Source organism: Balaenoptera physalus (genome assembly GCF_965194825.1).
Source record: "Balaenoptera physalus genome assembly, chromosome: 13".
Taxonomy (NCBI): domain Eukaryota; kingdom Metazoa; phylum Chordata; class Mammalia; order Artiodactyla; family Balaenopteridae; genus Balaenoptera; species Balaenoptera physalus.
Window position 1 is genome coordinate 63,837,775 of NC_138892.1, and position 14,835 is coordinate 63,852,609.

Consider the following 14,835-nt stretch of genomic DNA (forward strand, 5'->3'; position numbering starts at 1 on the left):
ATCTGCTCATTCTCTATTTCTTTCCTCTTTCACCTAAAAATCTTAGGTTTTCAGCAATATATTTTTAATCCCTCTTCATTTCTGTACCTTAGATTTCTCTCTATTTCAAATGCAGAGATGGGACTGAGAGAAAAACAAATTTAGCAACACAGATATCTAACCTCTTATCTCTTTTTATCATTCTTAAGGTCACATTTCTCTACTAAAGAAAATTCAGTGTTTTTTGACTCTCATATGCCAGTTAGACATATGATCGTTGGATACACTCATGAATGAGCGACCTTATCTCTGGGGCAGTCACCAATCTCTGAGATTCTCAGGCTGCAAATTCTATTGGGAAAAATCCTCTTGGAGGTCACAGTTTCTGTTCATCTTCACATAAAGTCATTTCTATTCCGCCTCCTAACCAGTTTTACCTTCTTCTCCACAATGCAAGAATCAGAGTAAACTCTGAAAGAGTGCATTAAATTAGAAAGTGAAAGAGATAAACTTCCTGAGGTTTACAAACAGCTGTTTGCCTAGAAAAAAAGCAGGCAGATATGTCTGGCCAGCCCAAGGTGGGGTATCATCACGCCTGGCCCATTTCTCTTAGGACTGTCTCCTGGTTACAGCTGCTTCTTACCTTCAGCACCTCCACTTGGTTTCCAAGCCCCTTGGTGCAGAGCTCCATTACTGAATAGGAGCAGAAAGTGTCTCTTATTTTGTACTGGTTGACCGTGGAGAGCCAGAGGAAAAGGTTGTTTTCCAACTCCATAGGAGGAATTAAGACGGACTGATGACCTGAATAGACACTGCAATGAAAAATGGCAAGAGATGACATTATCAATTCATCCTAGAACACCATCAATTCAGCAAATATTTACTGAGCATGCAGGACAGGGTTGGGTCATATTAGATATAAAGGTCTAAGAATCAGCCTTGTTCCTATGCAACTCACAAGATACAATAACTACAGAATAAAGCAGACTGTGGAAGGTGGTAACTGAGATGTGAATAAAGGCCATCAAGATCACAGAATGACGAGCAAGTCATTCAAACTGGGAACGCAAGGGGCTGCAGGTGTTTCACTGAGTCGGCGACAGTTGAGCTCGGGCTTGAAGAATGAGTAGGAACTTGACAGTGGCTGGAAAAATGGGGAAGCTGGTGAGGGCATTCCAGGCAGAGGAAGAGCATATGCAAAGGCATGGAGATATAAAATTACATGGTGTGTGTAAGGTTGTCAGAAATAGGATTCCAGAGTGAAATACTAAAGCATAGAATGCCTGGGGAGTGGTGAGAAGTGAAGCCAGAAGGGTCAGGGCCAAACTGTGAAATCACTGATCTATTATGATATGAACGAGTTTAGAATTTACCCAGCAGGCTGTCACTATAGCTTGAAGTTGGGGTAAAGCTAGTTACACGGAGGGGGGATTGGAGACACGAGTCACTGAAGGCTGAGAGACAGTTAGGAGAGGCTGCAATAGTCCAGGTGAGAGAGGATGAGGGCTTGAACCCTGACAGTACACTCAGGATAAAAAGGAAGGAATGTCAGAGTCCTATATCGTATGTACAATCTCCAGCCATGAATCCTCAACTTCCTAAACCTTGAATATAGACCAGAATAACTAGGAGCCCAGGAATCCTGTATTAAAAAAAAACACTGGAATTGTGGTCTCCACCTCTGGAGATCTAGGTTAGTATGTCTAGGGAAGCCCCATTTTTTTTTTTTTTCATAGACCCCTAGGTGATTCTTATATAGATAGGTTTAAGAATAATGGAGCCAAAGGATATGACATTTAATTGGAAGTGTGACATAAAGATATAGAGTTGAAGATAAAGCCCAAGTTCCTAGTGTGGGCCCCTAGGTGGACGACCCCATCCTAAGAAGAAGGGGAACACAGAAGGAAGATGTTGAGTTGAAGCATTCATGAAGATGCCCATCAAGGAGGTGAAAATGCAGGCTGAGATGAGGTCCTCTGGGAGGAGAGTAGAAGGAGTTGGGATCTGCTATCCCACAAGTAACAATGTGGCCCATGTGCTACTTTCCAGCCACATGCTGTCACCCATCTCATTACATTCCTTCCTGCCAAGCCTAGTGGGTGCATTCTGGCTGACACAGTACGACATTTCACCCAAGTGTCATCCTTCTACTTGGCTCTGCTTCTAAAATGAGGATGACAGGATGGAGCACAGAAGAGGTGGTGAGATCACTGCCCTTTTGTCTGAGGCATAAAACTAACAGAAAGAGGGAATACAAACAAAACCAGACAAACATCGAAGATACGTTAGATGCACAAATTCTGGAAAACATCAGCATTTTATTGAAACTTTACCAAATTAAGGGAGCAAACGGAAGGATGAGATGGTCATAGCCCCAAAGATATTCCCATGCATTCTGTTTCTTTGCTTTTCCATGCCTACCTGCAGAGACACCAGAGTGCAAAGCCAAGTCCACAGTAAGGGTCAAGGCAGATGGCGATCTGCCGAGAGGAATACAACTCACACTGGAGCTTGATGGCTCTACAGAGAGCATTGACCGCAGAGTGGGACATCTGGAAGGTAAGGAACATGGAACAGGATGGAACTGGCATCCCACAGGCAGAAAAGCAGCTCTAATGATAGTTTTGAGAGGCTTCCATTCCCTCCAACTCCTCAAAATGATGTATATTTTTCATCGCTTCAAAAAGCCTAATCTAAGTCTAACTGAAGGGTAAGTCTATCTGTTAATTTCTCAATATTGAGTTTTATGAAATACGAATCTATGACTTCATACTGGCTTGAACTAACTCGTGTTATCTGTTAGCTTCTATGCTAGGTTCAGAACACTTCATAACACAAATTCCTTGGGATAACTTATTCCGGAAGAGCCAATGCTTTTATTTAAATATAGCAGTGGCCCTTGATCCTCTGCCTACTGGTCTCTGGTACAACCAGCTGGCCTCTCCATCTGAAGTCCCTGGGGCAGTGGTCATCTCTATTTTTTGCAGACCTGGCACTTTACCAGCATCCAGCGAGAGAGTAAATACAACCCGACTACTCTACCTTCACTCCCGTAAGCATGCCAGTTGTGGAGACACTAAAATCAAGGTACGCCAGCATCTCAGGAGTGGGTGGTTTGTACAGCTGAGGTAACCTTTTCCTGGGTAGATCATCTGCAAGGAAAAGAAGAAACCCGATGTCAATCAGACACGTCGACAACAAGATCCTACTGTATAGCACAGGGAACTATATTCAATATCCTCTGATAAACCATAATGGAAAAGAATGTGAAAAAGAATATATATATATGTATAACTGAGTCACTTTGCTATACAGCAGAGATTAAACACAACATTGTAAGTCAACTACACTTCAATAAAAAAAAAAAAATCAGACACGTTGGAACTCGAAAATCATTGCTCTTCAACCGGTCTTCTGTGGCTTTGCTATGGCCACACTTGGCTTCTGGGATTTGCTAAAGCTTAGGCTTCTCGTGTTTAACCAACCAGCTCACATATGTCACTCCTAGAGGAGGGTTGGGGTTGAGGGCACCAATAGACAATATAAACAAGGAAACTACATCAGGCAGATGTATTTACTAGACGATTAGTGAGGGGTAATATAACATAGTAGCTGAAAACACAGGCTAAAGAAGCAGACTGCCAGTGTTCAAATCCCAGCTCTGCCATTTCTCAGTGATGTCATCTTGATGTTATTTAACCTCTTTGTGTCTGTTTCCTTTTCTCTGAAGTGGTAATAATACCTGCCCTCCCAGAACTGTTAGGAAGTTAATTCATATAAAGCACTTTAAGACAACTCAAGAAGCTTTACTTGTTGTTATGCTGGTTTCAAGTTAAAGTTCATTATTTACAGTTTAGTACATGTCACAGTAATCATGGACTGCTTTAAAAGTTGGACAGTTTTTCTCCAAGGTAACATGACTGATTTTAAGAATGATAATCTAGAATTGGGAATTATTTTCCTTTGCTCTTTTATGATAACCTCTCCCTTCCCTCCAAATTTGCTTTATAAGTATGTCATATCCAAAGATATCAAGGATGTCTCTGTCCCCAGCCATGCCTCCTCAATGGCTCCTTTGGCTTTCCAGATCAAGAAACGATTCTGACTCTGACTTTTCAATCTCTGTATCATTGGGCACTCATCTCTGGTCAAACCAAAGACTTGCTCTATCACCTTCAACCCACCTCTGTGTAGGGAAGGGCTACTCAAGTACCTAAAGAAACCTTTCTGTTGTCTGTATCACAGACCACATTCCAGGTCTTCCTGAAACGTGACTGAGTCCAGTAACCACAGTAGATCTACCTACATCATTAACACCAACACAATCCACTTGTGTTACATATTATAAATGACTTCATCTATATCCTTAAGTAACAAATGTAAAAAAATGTAGCTCAGCATCTGGACACAATAACCATAAATAGATGTCATCCCTGTATTTAAATCCACATAAATGTCCCTGAAGTGGACACTACATGATACTTACTGAAAACTGGTAGGGAGGAAATTAATGGTTAAGGGGCTGGGAGGGGAGCCAAACTGACTGGGTCTGAATTTCAGTTCTGCTACTTACTTAACCTCCCTGTGCATCAGTCTTCTCATCTGTAAAATGAGGCTAAAACTGGCACCTATCTAATAGGGTTGGTAGAAGGAGGAAATTAGGTAACACATGTTAGACGACTGCCACATGGTAAGGGCTCAATAAAAAGTTAGAGGTTGTTATTACTATGATTGTATGCTGGTGCTTTACATTATGTCATTTAACCTTTATGACCCCATGAAGTAGTTACGAGTAACAGAGGATGAGGATTTACACCTGTCTGCCCAACTCCAAAACCCACACTCTCCCCTCCACCACCATCTCCAGCTATCCCAATGTCTTACCCCCTTCTTTAGTATGAACACCATCTAAAATTCATACACTTTATGGTTTTCAAAGTATTTTCATATTATGTTGCATTTGATATTCTCAATAAATATGTGAGTCAGGCCAGGGTAGGTAGTATTTTAGGAAAGGGTAATCTCAGACAAGGTTATACAGAAAATAAGGACTGAAGCTTGAACCAGAACCAGGTCTTCTGACTCCTAGTCCAATGCTGTTCCAGCTCTATCACATCTGGAAGTCAAGGGTCAGATCTTCCCCATACTTTATGCAGCCCTACATGTCTATGGTCACATCTGGCACAAACACCTAACCACTGTTTGACGATGCCAAGAGTAACAGCAAGCCACGTTTTGTTTCCAGAGTTCTGGCACACCGTGATCTGCTTCTTTGGATCTGGATGCTGCAGTATCCAGTCCTTTGGTAACTCAAACTGAGTGGATATTAAGTTTTGCCTCTGTCTTAGCAGGTGGAATGGGCTGTAACAGAAAAGCTGTGTAAACACCTTTGGCATGAGAATCTAGGAAATCTCGGGGACTGAATGTTCTTGCCCCCTCAATGCCTCTGGAAAAATCTCCCTTTCACCTGTGTCAATGATAGTTGGCCAGGTTTTCACATCCACAGCTGCTGCTGCCTCTCGGGACCTCAGTAACCTCATTAGGGTCTGCGTGGTGAGAATGCAGGCTGCTTTGCTGACCTAGAAACAAATGGACAAAAATAAGCACCACGAGGCTTAGCCCCGTGTAGCACCATAGGCTCTGGCTGCTGCTAAAAGCAACTCGCACATCATCCTGGGACAGGGCAGTACCAGCTTTTCAAAGAATACACACAGGACAGTGGAGGTCAGTGTTCCTCTTACGTTTGTCCTGAAAAATGCGTAACACTGAATTAGAATGATGGACTTGTTCATAACACAAGTTACTGTTTACAACAGTGATTCTCAAATATTCCATGGTTATAACCTCAGGATGGATCCCCAGATCTCTTGATTTCATGAAGACCATAATAAAATAAAAACATGGACTTCGTAGTACTCAGGGAATGAGAGGTGTCGGAGGATCATCTCTGAAGGAGGTAGTGTTTGCAACAGTCCAGGGAATATGGTGAAACACACCGGACCTAGAACATACCCTGAACTTGAGGGACTCTGTGCACTCAGAGGAACACGCTCTCCCACACACCCGCAAGTGGAAATGCATGGGGACCAACTTCCCTCACCCTGCAAACCGTGTCAGTGGAAGGAAACTCCCCTCCCTGCTGCTCCGGCCTACTTTGCAGAATATAACAAGGGCATTTTGCCAAACTGAACTTTGTAGTAAAATCATCTGTGGCGAATGCTGCTTTTATACTGCAGGCTCCAGTTGGGGACGGAGCAGCAGTCCTTAGAGAAACAAATGTTACATAAATTGGAACTTTGTAACTCTTTGCTTTAAAGTCCATTAGGATATGCTTAGAATAAGATTTATCTTACTTTCTTACTATAGTATACTTTAATACTATACCAAGTGAATTTATAAGACTAACCCCCCAAAAAGTGACCTGACACGGGGGGAATTCAGTTTGGCATTTAAAATTACCTTGGTTACTGTGCAGAAAAAATATTAGGACTTTTTTAAGAAGAGGGGAAAAAATAAGTTTCATGGAGAAATACTAATGACAGCTTCACTTCCTTAATGTTCATGATAAAAACACAATCCTGTATCTCACCAAAAACTGCTTTCCCACATTCCTTCACTGGAAAATGCTGGTCACTTTGATCAGATAAAGGAAAAGGAGGTAGTTTGCAGGAGACAGATTTGACTTCCTGGCTCAATTAGACTGGAAAATGAGTAAGGATCCTTAGTTGTCTGACTCTGGGTTTTATGAGATGAGGACAAGGCAAGCTATACCCGGTACTTACATCAACAATCATGCGGACGGTGGGCAACGTGGCTGTGAGGTTCTGAGCATGAGGAGGTCGGACGGTCACAGGTATGCACCCGGCATACAGGCAGCCATAGAAGGCAGTGATTAACTCGATGCCTGCAAGACATAGCCACTTAGCTGCCTGGTTTGTCACCGCGAAAGCAAAAGCCAGAGCTTCCAAACCCAAGTTATTTATTTATTCCAAAACCAGTTTATTAAATCATGTGCCAGATGGGTTCATTAGACCGTAATTTAACAGAGACATTATCAGAAGAAATTTTTTAAATTTAGAAGAAACTGAAGGTAAAGAAGGACGCATATAAAACAACTTTAAAGAAATATATAGAGAAGCCAAGAATAAATAACAAGAAAGGAGGTCAGAAGTAAACTCTTGAAAGATACCTGATGAAGGTATTTTGACATCATTACTTGACATTACTTAGGAGAAATAACTGCAAAAATTAGGGCTGCTCCACTTGGAAAATAAAAGAATGGGAAAAGGAGAGATGAGGAACACCTGAGCTTTCTTTCACTCTTTAGAAGGTCACTATGTGAACAGCAATTGGACCCCTGAGATGTCACTCCCCCAGTGAGTGCAGGTTTTAGGGAGGCAAAGCATCACTTGATACGAAGCCTCTGCAATATGAGGACTTGCAGGGCGGCCTCCTTGGGAAGTGCTGTGGTCCATCACCATGATTAACTGGTAGATGGAAGACAATCTCCCAGGAACAAGGTTGGAGGAATTCCTTTACCAGATGACCTTCTAAGAAATCTTAGTATCAATGTAAATAAAAGAGCAAAGTGAGAATCACAGTAAAATGAGGTAAAAGGGATAAAAGACCACAGAAGGCTGGATGTATGAGTTAGGTGACAGAAGACTAAAGAAAGGGACAACTGAAATATTTCACCTAAAATTTTGAATATTTACACCAAACTCATCAAGTAATTCTGAGTCCCTCTTTTTTTTTCTTTAACTTTATTTTTGGCTGCACTGGGTCTTCGTTGCTGCGCATGGGCTTTCTCTAGTTGTGGCAAGCGGGGGCTACTCTTCGTAGCAGTCCACGGGTTCTAGGCATGCGGGCTTCAGTAGTTGTGGCACTCGGGCTCAGTAGTTGTGGTGCACAGGCTTAGTTGCTCCACGGCATGTGGGATCTTCCCGGACCAGGGATTGAACCCGTGTCCCCTGCACTGGCAGGCGGATTCCCATCCACTGCACCACCAGGGAAGTCCCTGAGTCCCTCTTGACGTAAAGAGGTTGCTGAATTAGAGCGTGGAAGGTGAACGCAGTAATAATCGAGGGACAGTAAGCACCAATTACGATGTGGAGAATGTGAAGTCAGAGTTCACACACAACATGCTTTTGAAAACTGGGTGAAACAGTCCCGTTCCTGAGCACTCCTAGAAATAAGGGTCTCTTTTGAGCATTTCCAAAAGTCAAGAAGTTGTCATTCACTCATTCAATATTTACTATAGTGCCAGGCACTGAGCTAGACAGTGGAAATACAAGAGTAAATACAACAGACTCGGTCCTGGCAGAGCCCTCACACTGCACAACTCTGAGGGGAGAGGCCTGTTCCCATGGCATGAGCCTGTGCATACAGCCCACGTGGTCATGTACAGCAGCTCCTGTCCTCTTAGAGCCTGTAGTCTAGCAATGGCGCTTGTCTAGTCTACCAATCCAGCACTTACCAGGTGGATAGAGTAACACAACGTTGTCCCCTGCATTTAGATGTCCCTTGTCACCAAGAACTGCCGCAATCTTCTCTGCTCGCTTATGAAGCTGAAGGCAGCTGGCCGTGCACACCGTAGTTCCCTGTTAATAGAAGAAAGTATAAGCAGGTTGACGCTCAGTAAGGAAAACAAACAGAGCCAATTTGACATTATACGGAAGGCTTGTGCCTTGCTAGATTATCTGTAGCAAGTTATCAAGTTCAGTGAAAATTCCCCAAGCACCAAAACACGTGTGTGGTATTCCTTTTCTTTCTCAATGTTTGAAGGTACTTAGGGACTAACAACATTAACTTAAATCAAACGTATGTATTTACAGTCTCTCTTATTTAAGGTAGCTTTAAAAATACATAGCAATTTTGTATTTAAATGAGGAAATAAGAGAAGAGGGGAAAATAAAAGAAATGAAAGCAGGATGAGGGCAGGAGTGAGGTCAGGACGCTGGCTATGTGGTCAAGTACAGTTGCGTAAAACACGAGTTTGGCTGTGAGTATTCTAACAGCAGAGATGTAAACAAAAACACAAACAGTGAATTAACAAAGGTTAGCAGATTAGAAGATGGCCAATTATTCCTGGTCCTGAGAATAATTTCTCCTGAGGGTCTTCATAAATATCCTTATTGTCCAATTCAAGTTTCACCGAGCTGGGCTTTTTGAACCCCTGTGCCTTTGTAAAATACAACACACGAGTGTGAAAGTGCATAAGATATGAATGTGTAGCTTAATAAAAAATTATAAAACAAGCATCTGTGTAAGAACCAGCCTGATGTGAAAAAGACCACTGCCAGCAGCTTAAAAGCACCCCCATGGGTGCCTTCTCCTTCCCTCCACAGGGGACCACTATCGTGACTTTTTAATGTTAGTGGCTAATTTCTTTTTCTTTACATTTTTACCACCTATGAAATATTTGATTTCCATAGAGTTGTGCTGTACATATATATTTTTGTGATTTGCTTCTTTCTCTCAACATTCTATTAAGCGTCATCTAGCCTCTCGTGCTTAGGTGTATAGTTCATTTGCTTTTGTTGCTGCACAGTATTTAACTGCATGAACATACCACAATTTATTCATCCATTCTACTGCTGATGGACAATTCATCCTAATACATATATCCTGGTGCATAAATATATGAGTTTTGGTCAGGTATAGCCCTAGAAATGGAATTGCTGGGTCATTGGGTATGCCTACCTTCAACTTTACCAGATAAAACCAAACTGTTATTTGTCTATATCGTGCCAATACCACACTGTTTTAATTATTGTAACTTAACTTTAAAAAACTCATGATAAAGACAAGTTTACTGACCTGTTTCTTTTAAAAATAACTTAAATTTCATTAATATAAAGTAGTACAAGTTCAATATAGAAAATTTGGAAAATATAGATTAGTAAATATGAGATGTAACCACTATTAACTTTTGCTGTATATTTTCCTGGTTTTTAACAAATGAGTATGTATTATATATAAATTCAGATGCAACATTAAAAAAAAAAAGGTATCATACTATATTATGCCAGAGGCTGTATAGTGCATTGGCTAAGAATGTGGGCTCTGAAGCTAGTGTGGGTTCAAATGAAGGAGCTAATTTCCTAGTCCTACCACTTACGGCCCTGCGACCTCAGGCAAGTGATTTTATGTCTCTATGCCTCCGTTCCCCTAACCTTAAAATGAACTATGAAATGGAAAGCACCCAGGACAGGGTCTTCAGTAAGTACTCAATTATTATTAAAGTTTTATATCCTACTTTTCCTACTTCCACATTATGACTATTTTCTGGGTCATCAACTATTCTATAACATTATTTTCAATGACTGCATAGTATTTCATGTTTATATGCCATAATTTATTAGGCAATTGTCTATTGTTGGACATTAAAGTTATAACACTAAAATGAATATTCCTTTGGCTAAAATCAGGGTTAAATTCATAAGGCCACTTCTTACAGTAGCTCTCTTTTTGGTCCTTGGTACGGCAGTAAACTAAACTTCAGTAAGAAGCATTTTCTGGGCATAAGGGAACAATGTTGTATGGTTCCTAAGCTTTCTGGTGGCCTGGGCTAATCGAAGGTAAAATGTTAGAATATGCAGAGGAAGAGATGGACTACATGTCCTTTAGTCATCCATATATATTATTTCTCTAACCAAGAAGCAAATTTCAACTTACGTTCACTAACAAATAGATCTGAAGTATGATTTGACAGGGCCATAAGTTTAACTGTAGCCAAGCTTGGGAGTGGAGTGGGGAACAAGCTGGATTGACATCTTCTTACTGAAATTGAAGGACCCTAATCAATCCATGGGCTTGAAGAGAAGCCCACTTCATGCAGAGGTGGAGCAAGGAAGTCCCAAAGTTTTCTACCATAGAGCAATGGTTCTTAAGATTTTAACTGACTTTTCACTAAGATGCACAGCATATTCCTCTCAGGTTCTATCACTGCATAAATTCTCAAAGCTGTGTATGTGTGTGGGGTGTGTGTATATGTGTGTGTGTGTGTGTGTGTGTGTGTGTGTGTGTGAGAGAGAGAGAGAGAGAGAGAGAGAGGGGGAGGGAGAGAGAGAGAGAGACTATCAGAATCTAGGACCTGGGGCAGAAGGGGGCCATCTGGGTTAAGTCCCCTAAGGGACTCCAATAGGCCCTCCAGTCTTCCCCCTGCTGGTGACAAATACTGTTCTATGCTGTGGTCATAGTACTTTCAGCTTTGGACTCAGCCATTAAAACAAACAAATCTCAACAGACTCCCATGGAATGCATAACTTAAAAAATACAATATTCTGGCAAACCATCCATTAGAAAGCAATAGTTAAACATACTCTTGAATAATTTTCAATTTGCTTTTTATGTTAGCAATAAATCATTTAAGTATGTACTAGAAACAACTGGTTTTTAAAATGTTGATCTAAAGTCATTTTATTTCTGGTGGAAATCAAAGAATTAAAAGTCAAACTGGGTTAAAAATTACATTGACACAATGCATTCTGTCTATCTGTAGATTATGTAATTACGTGGTTGTCCTACGGTTCCTATCAGAACTGAATAAAGACAACTTGATTGTGACAAAAAAGAGACAGTACTGAATAACACTCCAGGAGGTCTCATTTCAACCTTGAAATAACTGCACAATTTATCCTCATATATCAAAACAAGGAGAAAGCAACAACTCCTTCCTCTGAGTTGGCAATAGAACTTTTCTGATGAAAGAAAGAGATCAAGAGTGCCTAAGATACTCTCACAATAGCCAGCTGATTAGACATACAAGTGCATTTTTAATACCTTGGCATTTAACAGCATGAAGAGTACGTGGTCAGGAGTTGCCTGGGCTCGCCACTGTAAAATCTCCGCCAGAAATTGGTGCTGAAGTCATAAAGCAGAAAAAAGAATCATGGTCAGCAACTTTTAAAAAGCTGGACAATGCATCTGCCATCTGTTACCTGAAGCGTAGGTTCTGTCCTTGACTTGTTTGTAAATATCAACACTTCTGGAACACTTACCTTCTTCACTAAATCATTCTCTTCAATTTGCCCAAGATCCCTTCCTGCAGCTTGTGCTATGCGTTTTCCTGCAACCAGATTCCCAACCATCACAGAAGCAGGGCCTACGCCTGTAAGTAAAAGCAAAAATCAGCTCTCTAGAGATGGCGATTCAAGCTACATACCATCCCCGCGCCACCCCCAAGCATTTCCAGACTGACCAAAGCTGGTTCAAACGTTCATTCAACCAATACTGACTGCACCCTTCTAGGCACTGGGACAAAGTAGCAAACCAGACATACAGCTTGTATTCTAGCGGGGAGAGGCAACCAGTAAACACATATACAAATAATGTCAGGTGGCAGGAAGTGCTGGAAGAAAAGCAAATAGGACCACAGGAGAGACACAGATTGGGGGGGTGGAGGGACTGTGCATAGAGGGAAGTATTCACTCCGAGGAGGTGACAGTTGGTTGCACTGGTTCCTACTGATACATTTCATCTGCTCCAATCATGGATAAAACCCTAACAGGGGGCTTAACGGTAATAAATATCTGGTCTGAAAAGAAATCTGCCATCTATGAGGACTGAGAGTGAGTTCTTCAGGAAAATCAGAAGGGCTTTATTTTAAGTGAGCAACAAAATCCAGACTGTAGGACATTCTACAAGACAACTGGCCTGGATTCTTCAAAAAGGTTCGTGTCTTGAAGACACAACAGATTTGGGAGCTTTCAAGTTAAAGGACATGGCAGCCAAAAGCAATGTATGACTTTAGATACTGGATTAAAAAAAAAAATCAGCTACTATAATAAACAAGTGGAGAAATATGAACATAGACTGTGTATTATTAAATGATAGCATTATATTAATGCTAACTTTCTTAATAGGATAATGGCATTGTGGCTGATTAGGAAAATTTTAGGAGAATGTTTTCGTTCTCTAGAGATACACTGCTGAAATATTTGGGGGCGAAGTGTCACGATGTCTGCAATTTCCTTTCAAAGAGTTCAGTTAAAAAAAAAGTTAACAATTGCTAAATCTAGGGGAAGGTATACGGGTGTTCATTACAGTATTCTTTCAACTTTTCTAGAGGCTTGCCACTTGGGGGTAAAAAAAGTGAAAACTCTCCTTTTCTCAAGATAAAAAGGAAAACTCTCCCTTTCTCAACAATGCTAGGGCTTTGTATGCCTTTCCTGATGGTCACTTAGATTAGACTCCAACATATGAAACTAAGAAGACGGCTAAAACATAACAAAATTTATTGCCAGCTGAGTTTTGAATAATGCTGATGCTATGCTTCGATTAATATTAAATAACGTTTATTGCCAAAATCTGTTGATTAGGAATGTACTGAAATAGCTGGAACAAAATCACTTAAATCATGGAATCACTTTTAAATATGTGGGGAAGTTGGGTAAAGAGTATAAGGCAATTCTTTTACTATTTGGCCACTTTTTTGTAAGTGAAATTACTTCAAAATGAAAAGTTAAAGAAAAATTTTAAACTAAAAAAAACACACCCTAAGGGTAAAGTACTCCAATACTCTGCTAAACAGTTTTCATCTACAAAGTGTATGTCCACTGAAATTTTACGTATTGGGTGGCCAAAAGGTTCGTTTGGTTTTTTCCGTAAGATGGCTCTAGTAGTGCTTAGCTGTCTTTAACTTCATTCGAAACAATTTTGTTAGACTGTATTATGACAGCTGTCAAATCAGTGTGCATTTAAAAAAAAACTTATCAAAATTGGTGAATTTTTGTGTAGCCATTTTAATATTGAAGATAGAAGGAAAAAAAGCAACATTTTTGGTGTATAATGCTTTATTATTTCAAAAAAGGTAAAAACGCAACTGAAACGCATAAAAAGATTTGTTCAGTGTATGGAGAAGGTGCTGTGACCGATCGAATATGTCAGAAGTGGTTTGCAAAGTTTAGTGCTGGAGATTTCTCGCTGGACGATGCTCCACGGTCGGGTAGACCAGTTGAAGTTGACAGTGATCAAATCGAGTCATTAATTGAGAACAGTCAACATTATACCACACGGGAGACAGCCGACATACTCAAAATATCCAAATCAAGCGCTGAAAATCATTTGCACCAGCTTGGTTATGTGAATTGCTTTGATGTTTGCGTTCCACATAAGTTGAGCAAAAAAAACCTTCTTGACCGTATTTCTGCACGCGATTCTCTACTGAAATGTCATGAAAACGTTCCGTTTTTAAAACAAATCGTGACAGGAGATGAAAAGTGGATACTGTACAATAATGTGGAACAGAAGAGATCGTGGGGCAAGCGAAATGAACCACCACCAACCACACTACAGGCTAGTCTTCATCCAAAGGTGATGTTGTGTATATGGTGGGATTGGAAGGGAGTCCTCCTCTATTATGAACTCCTTCTGGAAAACCAAATGACTAATTCCAACAAGTACTGCTTCCAATTTGACCAGGTGAAAGCAGCACTCGACAAAAAGTGGAATTAGTCAGAAAACGCATCATCCTCCATCAGGATAACGCAAGAACACATGTTTCTTTGATGACCAGGCAAAAACGGTTACAGCTTGGCTGGGAGGTTCTGATTCACCCGCCGTATTCACCAGACATTGCACCTTCAGATTTCCATTTATTTCGGTCTTAACAAAATTCTCTTAATGGAAAAAATTTCAATTCCCTGGAAGACTGTAAAAGGCACCTGGAACCGTTCTTTGCTCAAAAAGAAAAAGGTTTGGGAAGATGGAATTATGAAGTTGCCTGAAAAATGGCAGAAGGTAGTGGAACAAAATGGTGAATATGCTGTTCAATAAAGTTCTTGGTGAAAATGAAAAATGTCTTTTATTTTTACTTAAAAACTGAAGGAACTTTTTGGCCAATCCAATCCAATA

General features: G+C 40.7%; 1 protein-coding gene across 5 annotated transcripts in view; it reads right to left on the reverse strand.

The window, feature by feature from the left end:
- Window positions 1-14,835, reverse strand: part of DIP2B (disco interacting protein 2 homolog B) — a 246,041-nt gene that overhangs the window by 12,635 nt on the left and 218,571 nt on the right. For all 5 annotated transcript variants that reach the window (XM_082421288.1, XM_082421286.1, XM_082421287.1 and 2 more), the window contains 8 exons: window positions 11,982-12,091; window positions 11,764-11,844; window positions 8,456-8,579; window positions 6,762-6,883; window positions 5,447-5,558; window positions 3,022-3,131; window positions 2,401-2,531; window positions 623-791 (listed from right to left, as the gene is read on the reverse strand). In XM_082421288.1, the coding sequence (XP_082277414.1) occupies window positions 623-791; window positions 2,401-2,531; window positions 3,022-3,131; window positions 5,447-5,558; window positions 6,762-6,883; window positions 8,456-8,579; window positions 11,764-11,844; window positions 11,982-12,091 (959 nt within the window). The remainder of the gene's footprint in view (window positions 1-622; window positions 792-2,400; window positions 2,532-3,021; window positions 3,132-5,446; window positions 5,559-6,761; window positions 6,884-8,455; window positions 8,580-11,763; window positions 11,845-11,981; window positions 12,092-14,835) is intronic.